Source organism: Battus philenor, unplaced genomic scaffold, assembly GCF_028537555.1.
Source record: "Battus philenor isolate CCGP_79_NKW_IND1 unplaced genomic scaffold, ilBatPhil1.0.hap1 SCAF_11, whole genome shotgun sequence".
Taxonomy (NCBI): domain Eukaryota; kingdom Metazoa; phylum Arthropoda; class Insecta; order Lepidoptera; family Papilionidae; genus Battus; species Battus philenor.
Window position 1 is genome coordinate 272,410 of NW_027181673.1, and position 13,767 is coordinate 286,176.

General features: G+C 37.4%; 1 protein-coding gene across 1 annotated transcript in view; it reads left to right on the plus strand.

The window, feature by feature from the left end:
• LOC137931541 (visual system homeobox 2-like) overlaps positions 1-13,767 on the plus strand; it is a 146,647-nt gene that overhangs the window by 45,441 nt on the left and 87,439 nt on the right. The window contains exon 3 of the mRNA XM_068774969.1: positions 6,916-6,936. Coding sequence (XP_068631070.1) covers positions 6,916-6,936 — 21 coding nt within the window. The remainder of the gene's footprint in view (positions 1-6,915; positions 6,937-13,767) is intronic.

A 13,767-nucleotide genomic window follows, 5' to 3' on the forward strand; every position in this document is an offset into this window, starting at 1 on the left:
GTAATAACCAGCGCGATCTCCACGGCTGCCTGTTGTGCAACAGTAATAGACGTCGAGCGAGATAAGTCTGATATCAGGAAAACATGAGTCCGCGGGGGCGCGCTGCGCCGGCGCAGAGTGGCTCATCGCGCGCGTTGCCGGGATTAACTTCAGTTTAACCCGAATCAAATGCACTCCGCTGAATGACACACGCGCCACCTAATTACGCGTTTTTAATTAAACGTTTATTTTATCAAAACGCTATTCACACGGAGCCTCCGACTGGCGACGCCCGCGCTCGCCTCCGCGCTGAAGGACGCGAATTGCCTCTACGAGCACCACACATTCATCTGAGTTTTCAGTCACTATTTTCTCTTTATAGTGGACGGAGATGAACAGGTGATTTCTAAAGACTTGTATTAGTCTTTAGAGAAAAGTACATTTCATATTATTCTGCTACTGATGAATAAATTACTTCCGACAGATCAACAAACGCTTAAATATGATTATGAGAAGAAAAATCCATCGTTTGAGCAGTAGGACGTGCGCTACTTGACATAGGCCTGCATTGATTTGTAACAGGAGCAGTTGGAAACAGCTGGCACCCAGCGTTGGTTATATGTCCCTGTGACTGGACTTTCTGCGCTGCGCTTTCCGATCTGTATTTTCCTCTGGATTGGAAACAAGGTTTTACCTTAAGACCCAGTGGACATTTTTCCTGTGCGCTATTTAGTTTGTCCACTGGTACTTCACCTGGCTATTTCGCTGCACCATGTCTGTTGCTTGCGTTCATCTATAGATCCATAGATAGATCCATTCGTGGTTCGACCTAGAAGAAAACTCCCAGCACAGTCGTGGTTCGTGGGTCGTGGAGCGACTGCAAGCTTGCGAATGAGGTCCTAAATGAGAGACCACGGCTGTTAGCTAACATACCAGTGTTGGTAATACACGTGGGTAATAGACCTTCGTCATTAGGGACGTTGTACATATTTTCATGAAAACATTCAAAAAAAACTTCAATGATTTCAACAAATTTTCTAATAAACAAACAATTTCAACGGATCATGTCGCCATGTTACACTGCGATACTTTAATATATTTGGTGGGGAAAGGAATGAGAGATATTGTAAAGGAAATTAGAGAAAAGAAGACATTGAAAAGGACGAAGGTTGAGAATGAAAAATTCTTTAAAAAAAGATATTATGTAAATGAAGACTCTGTTCACCCGTGGTAGAGGTTGATGAAGTTCATTCTGCGTTCACCAGATCAATAGTAATAATTAACAGTGATCTCTGAGTAATTGTGATATATGGACGAACATCCAACACCTCAGTCTTGTCTGAGACTATGGGGCTGCAAAGCATTCAAGACACCTAAATAATACACCTGGATATAATGCGTTATTTATTTATTATTTCAAGAGTAATATTCGCGTAAATCTTGGAAGTAGTTTATTTTTCTAATTACTTTGAATTACAACTCAAATGAATTATTAAGCGAATTATCTTCTTATGTTGCTGTCAGTTTTAAACGCTTCATAGGGTCAAAGTTCCGAATAGAATATCAAAATGCTCTGGATAGCACTACGTGTTGACGCGTTTGGGACTTATTATATGGCACGAGACAGGCCGGCGCGTCTCGTCGCGTGTGTTCGCTCCGCGGAACAAAAACATCCAATTACCCGCACACATTAATGGCAATTTAGGTCTCGCGGCGCGCGGGTCCAGTAGGCAGTAGGCGTGCGTTAGAGCGTGGCAGAGCAGACAGTGGCCGCGAGCAGGCGTCGGCCATTTTGTGTCGGCGGACAGGCAAACACGGCGTCACGTAATTGCGGGTATTGTGCGCTCGCGGAGCCTGTTTACACGACTCATTAGCGCACTCCTTGCCGGGTAATTGCCGGCATTGTGCGCCCGCAACTGTGCACACACGACACCTGCCGAACTAGCGCTGACCACACCTTCAACACACAAACGCTCACGACGCAATACGTCGCATGATGAAATTTCAACTGAAATATTAATTATTTATTAATATTATTTTGGCTCTGGGTCATTTATAGTGACTACTTGTGAACATCATAAATAGCAGAAAATTTTAATTTTTATGAAACTAGATTCACACTGAACTCCTGAATAAAGGGGGTACCTATGTCCAACACAAGCTATCAGTCCTGCAGCTGAAATTATGTTGATTGTACGAGGGTAACTAACGCGTTTTGATCAGAGAATAGCCCACAACTAACACATTTTTAATAGTTTTTTATGTGATCACAATCAAGATATCATCGGTATAATAGTTTGAGCAATTTATTCCAATGCTTTATTATCATTTAAAAATCTTTTATACGGCAATAGGATTTGTTTTACGACTTTTCATTTAGTTTCCGTTACATTGTTTTTGTGTAACATGTAACATCAAGTTATTAAACTACTTATGTCATTGTTACATAAAAACGAGAGTTATTTTTTTTGAATGATCACGGAAAAATAATAGAATGATTTGCGGATAAGTGCTTACATGAAATAGATAAGTCCATGAGATGCACACGACTTGCCGGATTGTGTTGGAATCCATAGCCAGTCTACAATGGTACTAAAATTAAATACTATTTCAGTAAATAATTGACTAAATATAAGATTTATTAATAAATCAGCTGCCGATGAAAAAGAAGTCAAAATAAACATTAACAGATTAATGATTCTAAAGTTGGATTTAAAGGTTGATTTAGAAAAGTTGACAGAGAGAAAATTTACTGGATTTCATAAATCTAGATATCCAGTGGCTAGGTAGATACTTTGACAATGTGTTTGATACATTTTAAATAAATAGATATTTAGTGATAGTATTTGTTTCAAGGTCAACTCGGCGAAAGTAGATTAAACCTTAGCGATGGAAAACACAATGATATTCTATTACGAATCTGCTGTTATCGACTTAGCGCAAGGGGCTGCACTTTTTATTTGTACACAAAACTTGTTAAACTTACGGTTCAGGTTGTCGGCGTTCATCTTGTCAATGCATTGGTTCCTGTCTTTGATTCCATTATTACTTCCTTTTCCTTCTCTTTACTCTCTTCTAGCGAACTCTGTCGTTGATAATACGAGAATGTATTTTTAACTTCCGTCTTGATCAGAACATACCTCGATTCTTGTTACTTTGCTATCATGTCTATAGTTCTTTCGCGTTAATAACACAGTACGCTTTAATAAGTTAAATCTACAGTGACCACTTGGCATACTTTATAATGCAACAGTTCATTAGGAACAACTTCATTGCTTTGGTTGACGGATACACTTCACTTCATACTTAACCCGCAAAAACTGTAGATGTAATATATCATTGATTTGTATCACTTTGCTTACAGTAACGATTTCAGTTCCTCTGTAATGGAACCCTTTAACTAAAACACGATGGATTTAATTGTTTAATTTCTGAACTGCTCTTTTTAACAGCTCAATATTCCGAGTCGGTGGTAGCTTAGTTATCACAATCTTAAATTAATTAGCAATTAAAAGTAGACCTAATTAGAAGTTGTGATTCTAACCCTGCATTTTAACGTGGACGGCCTGAAATCGCTTCTAAATTTAACATATTAATGTGTTACTCGGTGGTGATTAATGGATAGAACGGTGCCGTGAACGCGGCGGGCGCGGGGGCGCGGGAAGGGCGGCGAAGGCCGAGCAGTCCCTGTCCGAAGTAAAACAAAGGGCACCGAGATCATAATATCGCGGCACAAAGCGCGCGCGGCTGCGTCCGCTTTTGCTCGATTTTTGTTAACACCCGGTGGGAAGCGACGTAACGCGATCCGCGACTCGGTTTCGGCGGAGTTTTTGCGACCGGTTCCGCGCGGGGTCGATGCGGGGTCCGAACGAACATGAACCACAAGCACATTGCTCGCTCGTGACCACTCTCACGTGATACTCTCAAATGGCCCATACAATACACCTTAATCAATAATGTTACTACCTGAGTCAAGGTCCTGAGAGAGCTTTTTTGCTAATTTAATGTTAAAACGCTATATATAAGACTAAGCGCTCTGCCAACTGGCTTTAAATGCTTGGTAGACAATATTAATCCATAACAAGAAACTGTTGAGTGTTGTCGACTAGGGCAGCGTGGTAGATGCGACAGCCACGCGCAATAACTGCATCTTGTGAGTAAAAAAAGGACCAATGTAATGTAAATACCACATGCAGTGGTAGTCGTGCAACAAAGTGCACCGCCCGGCCAGCCCGCTGATAAATGCGTATGCGGCAAACAATGTGAATCACACAACCGCCACCGCCAAATCAATGAGTGTCCTTTTCTTACTTAGGATGGACTTCCGCAAGGTAACGCCTGATTCCATTAAATATGCATCTTGTGATGCATGAAAAAAATGATCACTAAAAACGACATATTTCAATGCATAGGATTGATTGATGATATCATTGCCTGTCAATTAATGTACACCTCATCCAAAAATCAATTCCTTCATAACATAAATAACGTAGTGATAAATTAAAAATGAAATATTATTTATTATCTATCCCTGCAGATTTTGCAAATCCAGAAATCATTAGCATTTTAATAGAGTTTCAGATTGATGACTTTATCCAGTTTAATTGTAACAAACAAATGAGCTGTATATTGCCCTCTTTTCAGCTTTAAGACATATAACTAATCATCCTGTATATTCGTTCACATAAATTATGAACTGTATCTAATTTATACAATAAAGCAAACACGAATATTAATATTGATATGAAATCATTAGTTCCCATTTGTCTCGAAATTAATGGAATGGTATACACAATTGGTACAGTCAGCGTATATTTTACTCGCACAAGTACATTCGGTATCATCTATAAATTAAATGGCGTGGAACATTTAACGATCTAAACATTACATTGTCATCTTTTATTGCCGCGTGTGAACATTCGAATGGAGTTTGTGTACAGTGTTTTGATTTTATTTCAGAATCTTTCAATGGTTTAAAATGAATTTTACCATTAATTAGTGTAATTTTTTTCTTGAAGCGTTCATGGTCAGATGCCAGTTGAGTTCGCCGCTGCGTGTGAGCATAAATGTTTTCTAATTGCGTCCACTGTCTTCTCCTTGTTTGAGTAGGCCGTTGTAACAACTGTTCTTGTAAAACCACTAATGAGTGAATAATATTTATATTTGTTTAATAACACAATTACCAGTATAATTGTACCAAAATGAACTTATTGAATAAATTGCCAGTTGTCGGCGGAATCCCCGCCTCACGCCTTTCCCCTTAACATTACAAATTATTACAAAATAAGACAAAACAATTAATGTCATCCAAAAAAACCCATGCCGAATGAAATTTATACTATATCTTGCAACATTTGATTAATATTATTTTAAGTAGTAATTACTTATTAATAATTTAATTTGTAGATTATTAGTCTCGCATTTTCTACTTGTCTACTTTTCCATTACAACTATTAAATTAAACCTATAAACTAATGGTGAACATTAAATAAATATAGACTGATGCTTTTTCAATATTTAAAATAGGTTATTGTTAACAGTCCATTCGCGTTAAAATTACTTAGACTAGGCCAGCGGACAATGATGATTCATTGTCCGCTGGCCTAGTCATGCCTCGTAAGCATTTAAATTTATTACAGATAATTTTTTTTGCTTAAAGTGGCTTGTTAAAGGCATACTTGTGAAAAATTCAATAATTTGTGTAGTACAACAAATGGTTCATTTCCTTGATTTACTAATTTCTCTAGTTGCCAGTGCGTGGATATTATAGTTATCACCCCATATCTTTGTGTTCTGATACCCAAACTGGGAGTCACATATAGATTTGTCCATTAACATAAATATTTATTTATTATTTAATATTCTTTATTGTACACGCTAGGATAAATTTAATACGAACTTATTATTGTTTTATAATCTTACCGGGTTTAAGATGGCAAGAATTAAAAACTATTAGCCTGAATCTCTTTACAGTAAGTACGTTATAAAGCTTCTAAAATTTTTGGGGCCCTTTAGTAATAAAATATAACGCCAGCTCAGAGGTAGTGGAATGAGGCTCGCAATCATTAGTCGCGGGTTCAACTTCCGGGATAAGATCTTACATAATTAATACATTGTGCATTAATTATGTGGGATTGCCACACGCATATAACTTTCTAGAGGTTGGACAGCAGGGTCCACTACGAATCATAATATAGCACTAGCGTGGCGATTATGGTGTGTATTCTATACATGCCTTCGAGGGAGTGTCTATGACCTTGAAATACGACGAACAACGACGACTTTACATTACATGTTATCGGAGAGCCAAAAATGTTTTTTCTAAATCGTACATTTTTTCTTGTGTGTAGTTACGAAATTGCACGGCTTTCGTATAGGCAGCGTTATGTATTTTTAAATTCAAAGTTCTTGGCTAAAGTATCAGTGTCTTTTGAAAAGGTTTAATAAGACCTTTATTAATGTGTTTGGCTTTTTAAATTTTGAAGGTTTGCACACTACTAAATAAGTGAAAATAACAATTTTTGTGAATAAGTTTCCATATTTGAATATAAAACGAAATAGCAGAGTTTTTTTTTATATTTTGTCCATTTTGGAAAAAAATATTACTTTTTGTTTTATTTTACTAAAGAGAAGTATATTTCTTTCATTAGCGGTCATCAATGATGCCGGATGTAAGCGTAATTACTTATGTAAAGTTTCTAAAACTGTCAATTGACTACCTGACAGTGTTATAATTAAGTGATTTAATTACTAAGAATGTTCAAATCCGTGGTTTTCGCTAATACTTATTTTAAAAAGTTTATAATTTATGAATAAATGTGTTTTTTATTAATTTGCACCTTTTTGTATTGATGTAGATGCGCGAGGACTTTGTTAGTTTTTTTGTGGCAATATGTTAATTGTGTTGTTTTTGTTTGTTCCATGTACGTTGCGTAGCGGTCCGACAATTTTACTCAGGTAACAAACTCATTTTCCCGCGCGTGCTTTCAACATTAGCTGTTATAGTTCCTTTGCGTTAAAAATGCAGTGTACTAATAATTTTATTATTTATATTAGTTTCGTGCACATTTATTGCTTTGATTTGCTTAAATCTAAATCTACGCGAATAGTAAATTTTGAATAACTATTTTGAGTATCACAACATGGTTATTATTTATAGTTCATTCACGTTAAGATTGCATTGGAGAATGATAATATGTGTTCGACGACTTAAATAGAATGTCAATTTCGCTAAAAGTTAGTTGAAGGCTAATTAAGAATAATTTGATGATACAGGGCCCGGTTAGGGCAGCGGACAATTATGATTCCTTGCATTCTTAACGCAAACGAACTGTAATTTAGGACTCGTACACACTAAATTTTATTGGTAACTATTGCGTAGTAAAGCTAGACATACATTAAGATCTTCCTAACTAAAATTTACTGTTATATATTTTTCATATAGGTCGATAGATTTAGTTTCTTAGTAAAAATGTAGACGAATTTGCGCACGCGCATGTTATATAACCAATTTTATTTCTGCCGAGAAAAGTAATTCTAAATCTACGATATCAACGATAATTCCATTATCGATGACACGTTTAATATGCACTTGTAAGGCTAGACGTGGGCTCTCTCTCATTGACTTTCTTTGAGGAAAGTTAAAACCAACTTCAAACTACATCCACTGCGATGAAGACGGTTTTGTTAACGTAAAAGATAAGATTTACGATTTTTTCCGAGTTCTATTAGCCAAACAAATGGTTACATTAGCGATACGGTGTCAATATTAAAACTTACGTCGGTTATTAAAGGTGCTGTCGATTGAACTAAAAATCCTTGTTTTTTATGAATGTTACGAACTGTTGAAACGGCCTATGGCAGAAACTAAGGAATACGTTGTATATTTACCAGATATTATTGATAATACTTCTGCAACCATCAGTTTATTTCGTAAATAATACAAAACGTTCTTCTTTCTTGTCTTGAAATTCGCTGCCTCTAAGGATTTTACAATTACATCAAGCTTAGGGCTTACAAACTACAACAGTATGGCAAGTTGAGTGATAAGTTTAAAGCTGCTATATTTTTTGCTTTGAACACTAAAAGTAGGTTTTGGTGGAAATCACTTTATCGTGGTAGAGCATTCTTCTATCAGATACTGCTTACTCTTCTAACTGTCACAGAGGCTTGGGGCCTGCGGGCTAGGAGGCGCGACGCGAAAAATTCAGTTAAAGAAAGTAATTGAGGATGTGACAAAACCGCGGCGCGCGATTACCGCCGCTGCCGGGACGAATTGCCAATTTGTGGAGCTCCCTCCCTCCCCGCTGCCCCCCACAGCCCCCCGCAGCGCCCCGGTGCGCCCTTAGATTCGATTTGCATGCGTCGAGCGTTTTATTTGGCGAGTGACAGCGGCTGCCAAAACGCGACGCTCCGACACGAATCCGACACGCCGCAAGATACACATTACATTGTGACTCATACACGACGACTTCGAGGCGACTTATTCATGTGGCGCAGGTTCAACCTTGAGACATTCTCATACCGTCCTTGTATTAGGGGGACCGGATAGTCATGTCGCCTTCCTAAGTTAAATTTGCTCGACTACATTTTTGATAAGTTTTTATTTCTGATCAACTATGTATTCACCTTCGTATCAACAACCTACCGTCTAGTGTACAACATCTTCCAAATACGTAATGAGTTACCAAATGACAATCATATAGACATGCGCAGAAACGACGTTGCTTTCCTAGTTATAATTGAAAGATTGAGGGTAGCTCTTCCTTCTTGCCGGCTACATTTCTGTTTATAAACGGACCTCATCGGCTTCAATCAATTCGTAATTATATATCTTATAATTACTCTTCTTTGATTGTCCACGGCCACAAAATAATAGGTTCACTATGTTCTAAGTGGGTCGTTTTACATATTTTAACCTAGTTAGCTTATATTTTAATACTGGTGGGCGAATACGGCGTAGTTTTGTTTTGCAGCGAATTATATTCATTTTGCTTTGGGTTATTGTCCAAAAGGAAGTCGTGAACGCGTCACGTTGACAGACCAACGATTATAGAATTTGGTTGGGCGCCGATAAAACTTAATGAGTTCCTACATCTATAAGCAGCAGTGTTACGACTGTGAAGCCAATGTTTAATTGAAAAATTATGGAAAAGTTATCACGCATTTCGTGATTTTATAGTCAGCTGATAAACAATCAGCTGAACATATTATGTTGTAATGAATAAGGTTAACCAAATAACTTAAAAAGATTACTCCATTTTTAATTACTCGTCAAGTCCTTTCTCTCTTAGCAAGTTGCAGATGATTGTGTGAGTGTAAGAGAAAAAAAAAAGATATAAAAACATTTCTGTTTTCTACGCGCGTTAAAAACTGAAGAGGCATGTTTGTTACAGATGCTCATTTAAACACTTGTAACCTAATATAACAAGTGAAGATTTGTAATTGGCTCACAGTTTAACAAAATTATTATTGTATACGTAAATAATTAACTCAGGCTAATATAAATAAATTAAAAAAACTGCCATTTATAGAAATATTAAGTCCGTGAAAGTATAAGATCGCGTCCGTCCATTTCTAACATTTGAAAAACCACAAAACATCTTAAAAGAACTAAGATTCCTGTTACACTATGCGTAAAACCCAAATTCCATTAGAGAAGATGGCGAGACTATTCCGTCGACTCGAACCTGTGAATAATGTTATTAAATCTAACATCAAAGATAACTACAAGAGCGCAAGAAGAAGGTACCTCGAAGCAACTATACAATAGGAACGGCAGACACGGCCCCACCTGTGAACGTAGGTGGTATAATGCATTTGAAATGTCAGTAGAACAAAAATAAATTGTAATTGAATTTGTTGAACATTACTTTAATTTGAATGAATAATTGAATAAACGGTTACAAAATTAGCGAATGATATAATGATTAAGAAATTTGGCTGCGAAATGCAGACGAGGTCGGGCAGCTTCGTCGCTCGAGGCGCGGGCGCGAAACGTAAACACAATTTGCGAGATTAGGCTCCTCAGCGCCGCGGGCCGGAGGCATCCGCCGGGGCGAGCTGCTACCGGGGCAGCCGCCGGGGCAGACGCCGGGGCGAGCAGCCGCCGCGGTTAAATCTAATCGCGAGCGGAACCGCGCAAATTGGCCTAGCGATTGGCAATCTGTCGCCGCCGGAGCCGCGTTATCACGTTTATATATATTGCATTTGCACAGCTCCGGCGGCTCTTTGTGCACCGATTTAGGTCTTCAGTGCAGCTCAATTGAGGGGGAAGAAGCGACGACGCGCGTCGGAAACCACACTCAGCTGACCGCAAAGAAGATTGTAGGAATATGCTTACCATATACAGTATTGCTACAGAAATATCAGTAACAAAATTATCTTTTCGTTATTATATGAATTAAAATGATGTATGTTTGGGATAAAACATTCATACATAGTTTTCCAACGCCGGCAACAACGCGAACTTCATTCTTCATATCCAACTCCGTAAGAGCGGCAAAAGCTACCGACAACACCTTATTTTGAGATTGTATTAATTACAATAAACACTATATTGTGTGTAGTACAAATATGGATGTATTGACATACGCATTTGTCCGATTGAGACGGGAAGTATAATTTCATTAGGCCCTAATAACTGCTAACGAAGATAAAACGCGAGCCAGGCTCCGCGATTGCTTATCACGTCACAACGTCGTCGCGGTGGACAAGCGTTTAGCCGATTATTTAATTGGACGCGCCCTCGGCATTCTATCGACCTACTCGCTCACCAAAACCTAAGCACGAGCGCCCGGACCGGCTGCGGCGCCTAACGCCATCTAGCGACGCAGCTGACAACTAAACTTATTTCCTTCACAGAACCGGGGCCGCTCCGTCCTCACATATAAATAACGTACAGGCATCGATTCGATTTAATATGGATGATAAATTGTGATACCTTTAGTACTGACAATACGTGCGCAATTAAATAAAATGGAGGTTTATAAATCGAACTGAAAATGAACGTTTAAAAATGATATACATGGTAGCGCAGGGATATAAAAATCTTTGTTCATTTACTTAATAATTTTATAATAAATTTTAAATGGACTGCTACGATTGCTTGTATATGTCCACAGAAACGGATAAAAAGTTGTGTTTGTCTATGACATCCCTCAACTGTAGAAATTAGTAAACCGCATAAAAATTGTTATACTGCCATTTAATTATGTTTATTTCTAAAGAGATGACGGTACAGAGTATTTCTTCTTTTTCTATCTCAATATTTATATAATGTTCGTATCAAGTGTATATAAAGAAATAAATATTTTTTGTCAAAGGCCAAATGTAGAAAAAAACTTTAGGTATTTATATCTCAAAGGCTGTTATACATTTAATTATGGCATTAAAGGTTACGCTGCAAGACCTTCATGTCTCCTTAAGCCAGTGGATATAATAATCCTAATTGTTTGTGCCCAAAACAATTTCACATTTTTACTTACCTTCAGCGTAATTTAGTCGATTTTACACTTGTCAATGTTTTGATGTTGTTCAAGTACAACTAAACAATATACATGTTATTAATCTAAAGTATCTATAATTAGTTTTATTTAATAATTAAATACTAAAGCTATATTATTTATTAATTAAAACTATTTAATTTTGTCTTACTATATTAAATTTGATAAACAATATTTATTGGACGCGTTGGACTATTATTATGTGGTTTCAAGAAATTACAAAACATATTATTTAAATACATTAATTCTTTTTCAAGAATTGTGTTGATTTGTTCTTTATCTGTAAAATTACATGCAATTATAGATAATGTTACGCTCATTGATACAATACAACAAAATTTAATTTTTGAACACCAAACCATTATATTTTAACACAAATGTTTCTTAGTTTATTTCAATTTTTAGAGGCTTATACCCATATTTTGACTCATCACCACAATGCTTTGTGATTTTAAATTTGGGAGAAATATTCTTTACCTTTAGTAGAGGTCAGTTAATAATAGGTTTAATGAAATTCTGCCGGCGAGAGGAGTTGAGAAACGTTCATTAAAAAATGAATATTTTTCAACTTTGACTCTTTTAGTACGGTATAATACTTAGAATATTTTTGGATTTTTAAAAATTACCACGAACATATTTTATAAAATTATACCTACAAAAGGGATAGGTAACTTTTATATACATTTGTAGAACAAAATTAAATTATTATAAACCACGGGTATGTCCCAATTAAAATGATAAAACAATAAATACTACTCTTAACAAGTGCTCAACAAGAGCTAGATTATTGTTGTGAGGGCACTTTCACTGGCTTTTTGTGTGTTGTGACGACGCGCCATTTTTGTTTTGATACGTTCGTTGCGTCACCTTGCGTCGGGGCTACGTAACCTTGCCTTATTTTAATCGATATTTGATTCACGTTTCCTCCATGTCTATTGCATGTATTTTATGACAAATCAAGGATATTGATTCAGGATATACGATGAAAAGTGTTTTTGAAAATGCACAGATATCGCGGTACATTATTCTGTTCTTTTATTCCACTTAAGTGGTTACCCTTGTACACATAATATGACTACTGCCTTCCAAAAGACTTGCTCTCATTTCGAGCCATTTTTCCTTATCTCATTTCTCTAAGCATCCGAGGGAAAGTGAAAACGACCTCAAAATAATTAATTAGACTCTAATCTTCATCATTTCAGCCAAAACGTCTGCTACTGAACCGGCTTTAATAAGATCGTTTGTACACCATACGGGGGGACGTCTTTATGTAAAAAGTTTATTAAGTAAATATAAAACCACTGAGTATTTAGGAATTCTGTTCCACCGTCGTGTGTGAACATTATGAACACAAGCCGCAGCCGGCTGGTCGTCACGATCACGCGAATTGGAGTGCGGGTCTGTCACCTCCCCCCACCGGCTCCCCCTCCGGCCCGCTTGCCGCACAAATGTTTACATCGGATTAAGTGCGCGAGCACTCGCGGAGGGGCGCGTGCTACGTGTGTACGTTGTTGTCCCTGCGCGGCCGGTGCGGAATATTGATTCGGGCCGCGACGCCCTGCGCCGCCGCCCGCCCAGCACAGCTCAGCCCCAGCGGCCTGGCTCACCACCGGGTCAGCGAAGAGGAGCCGCTCTCCTCTGAACACGGAGCGATAGATTGTATAAGCCGAAAGGCGATGAACACCATGTAATACGTCACACTAAATTCGTTCCATTGAAATGCGCCTGCCAATAATTTCTGTCAATACAAAGTCATATCTAGATAGTAATAAATAAATAATTTTGTTATGTCACATTCCGAATTTTGAAATTGCTTTTTCTTTCGTTATGTTATTAATAATATCTGAAACCATTGATTTTTGATATATGTCCTATTTATTTGCTGATACACCATACGATAATTGACATGAAATGAGTTATACATTCCTACTTCTACCTCTCTAAAGCTATGACAAATCGTTATACATACCGGATTGGCCAACTTCTATATATGAGATGCATATAAAATTCAAAATGAAATGTAATGTTTTTTATATATTTCATTGCGTTCACTCACCTATTGTTCCAAATTACTATACGGTTATTATATTACTTTGGCCGTGTATCGACTAATTTATTTTTTGTTCGACGAATTCAAATCACAGTGTTGTTGTGATTTATTAAATGTGCTTATATAGTAAATTGTTGCGGGGCGTTGAGGCCGAAAGGATCTCGTGTCGCGAGTCGGCCTTGTACCGTGACATGAGGTTGCCAGGAGTCGCTGAATGTGGGCATTGCAAGTCAT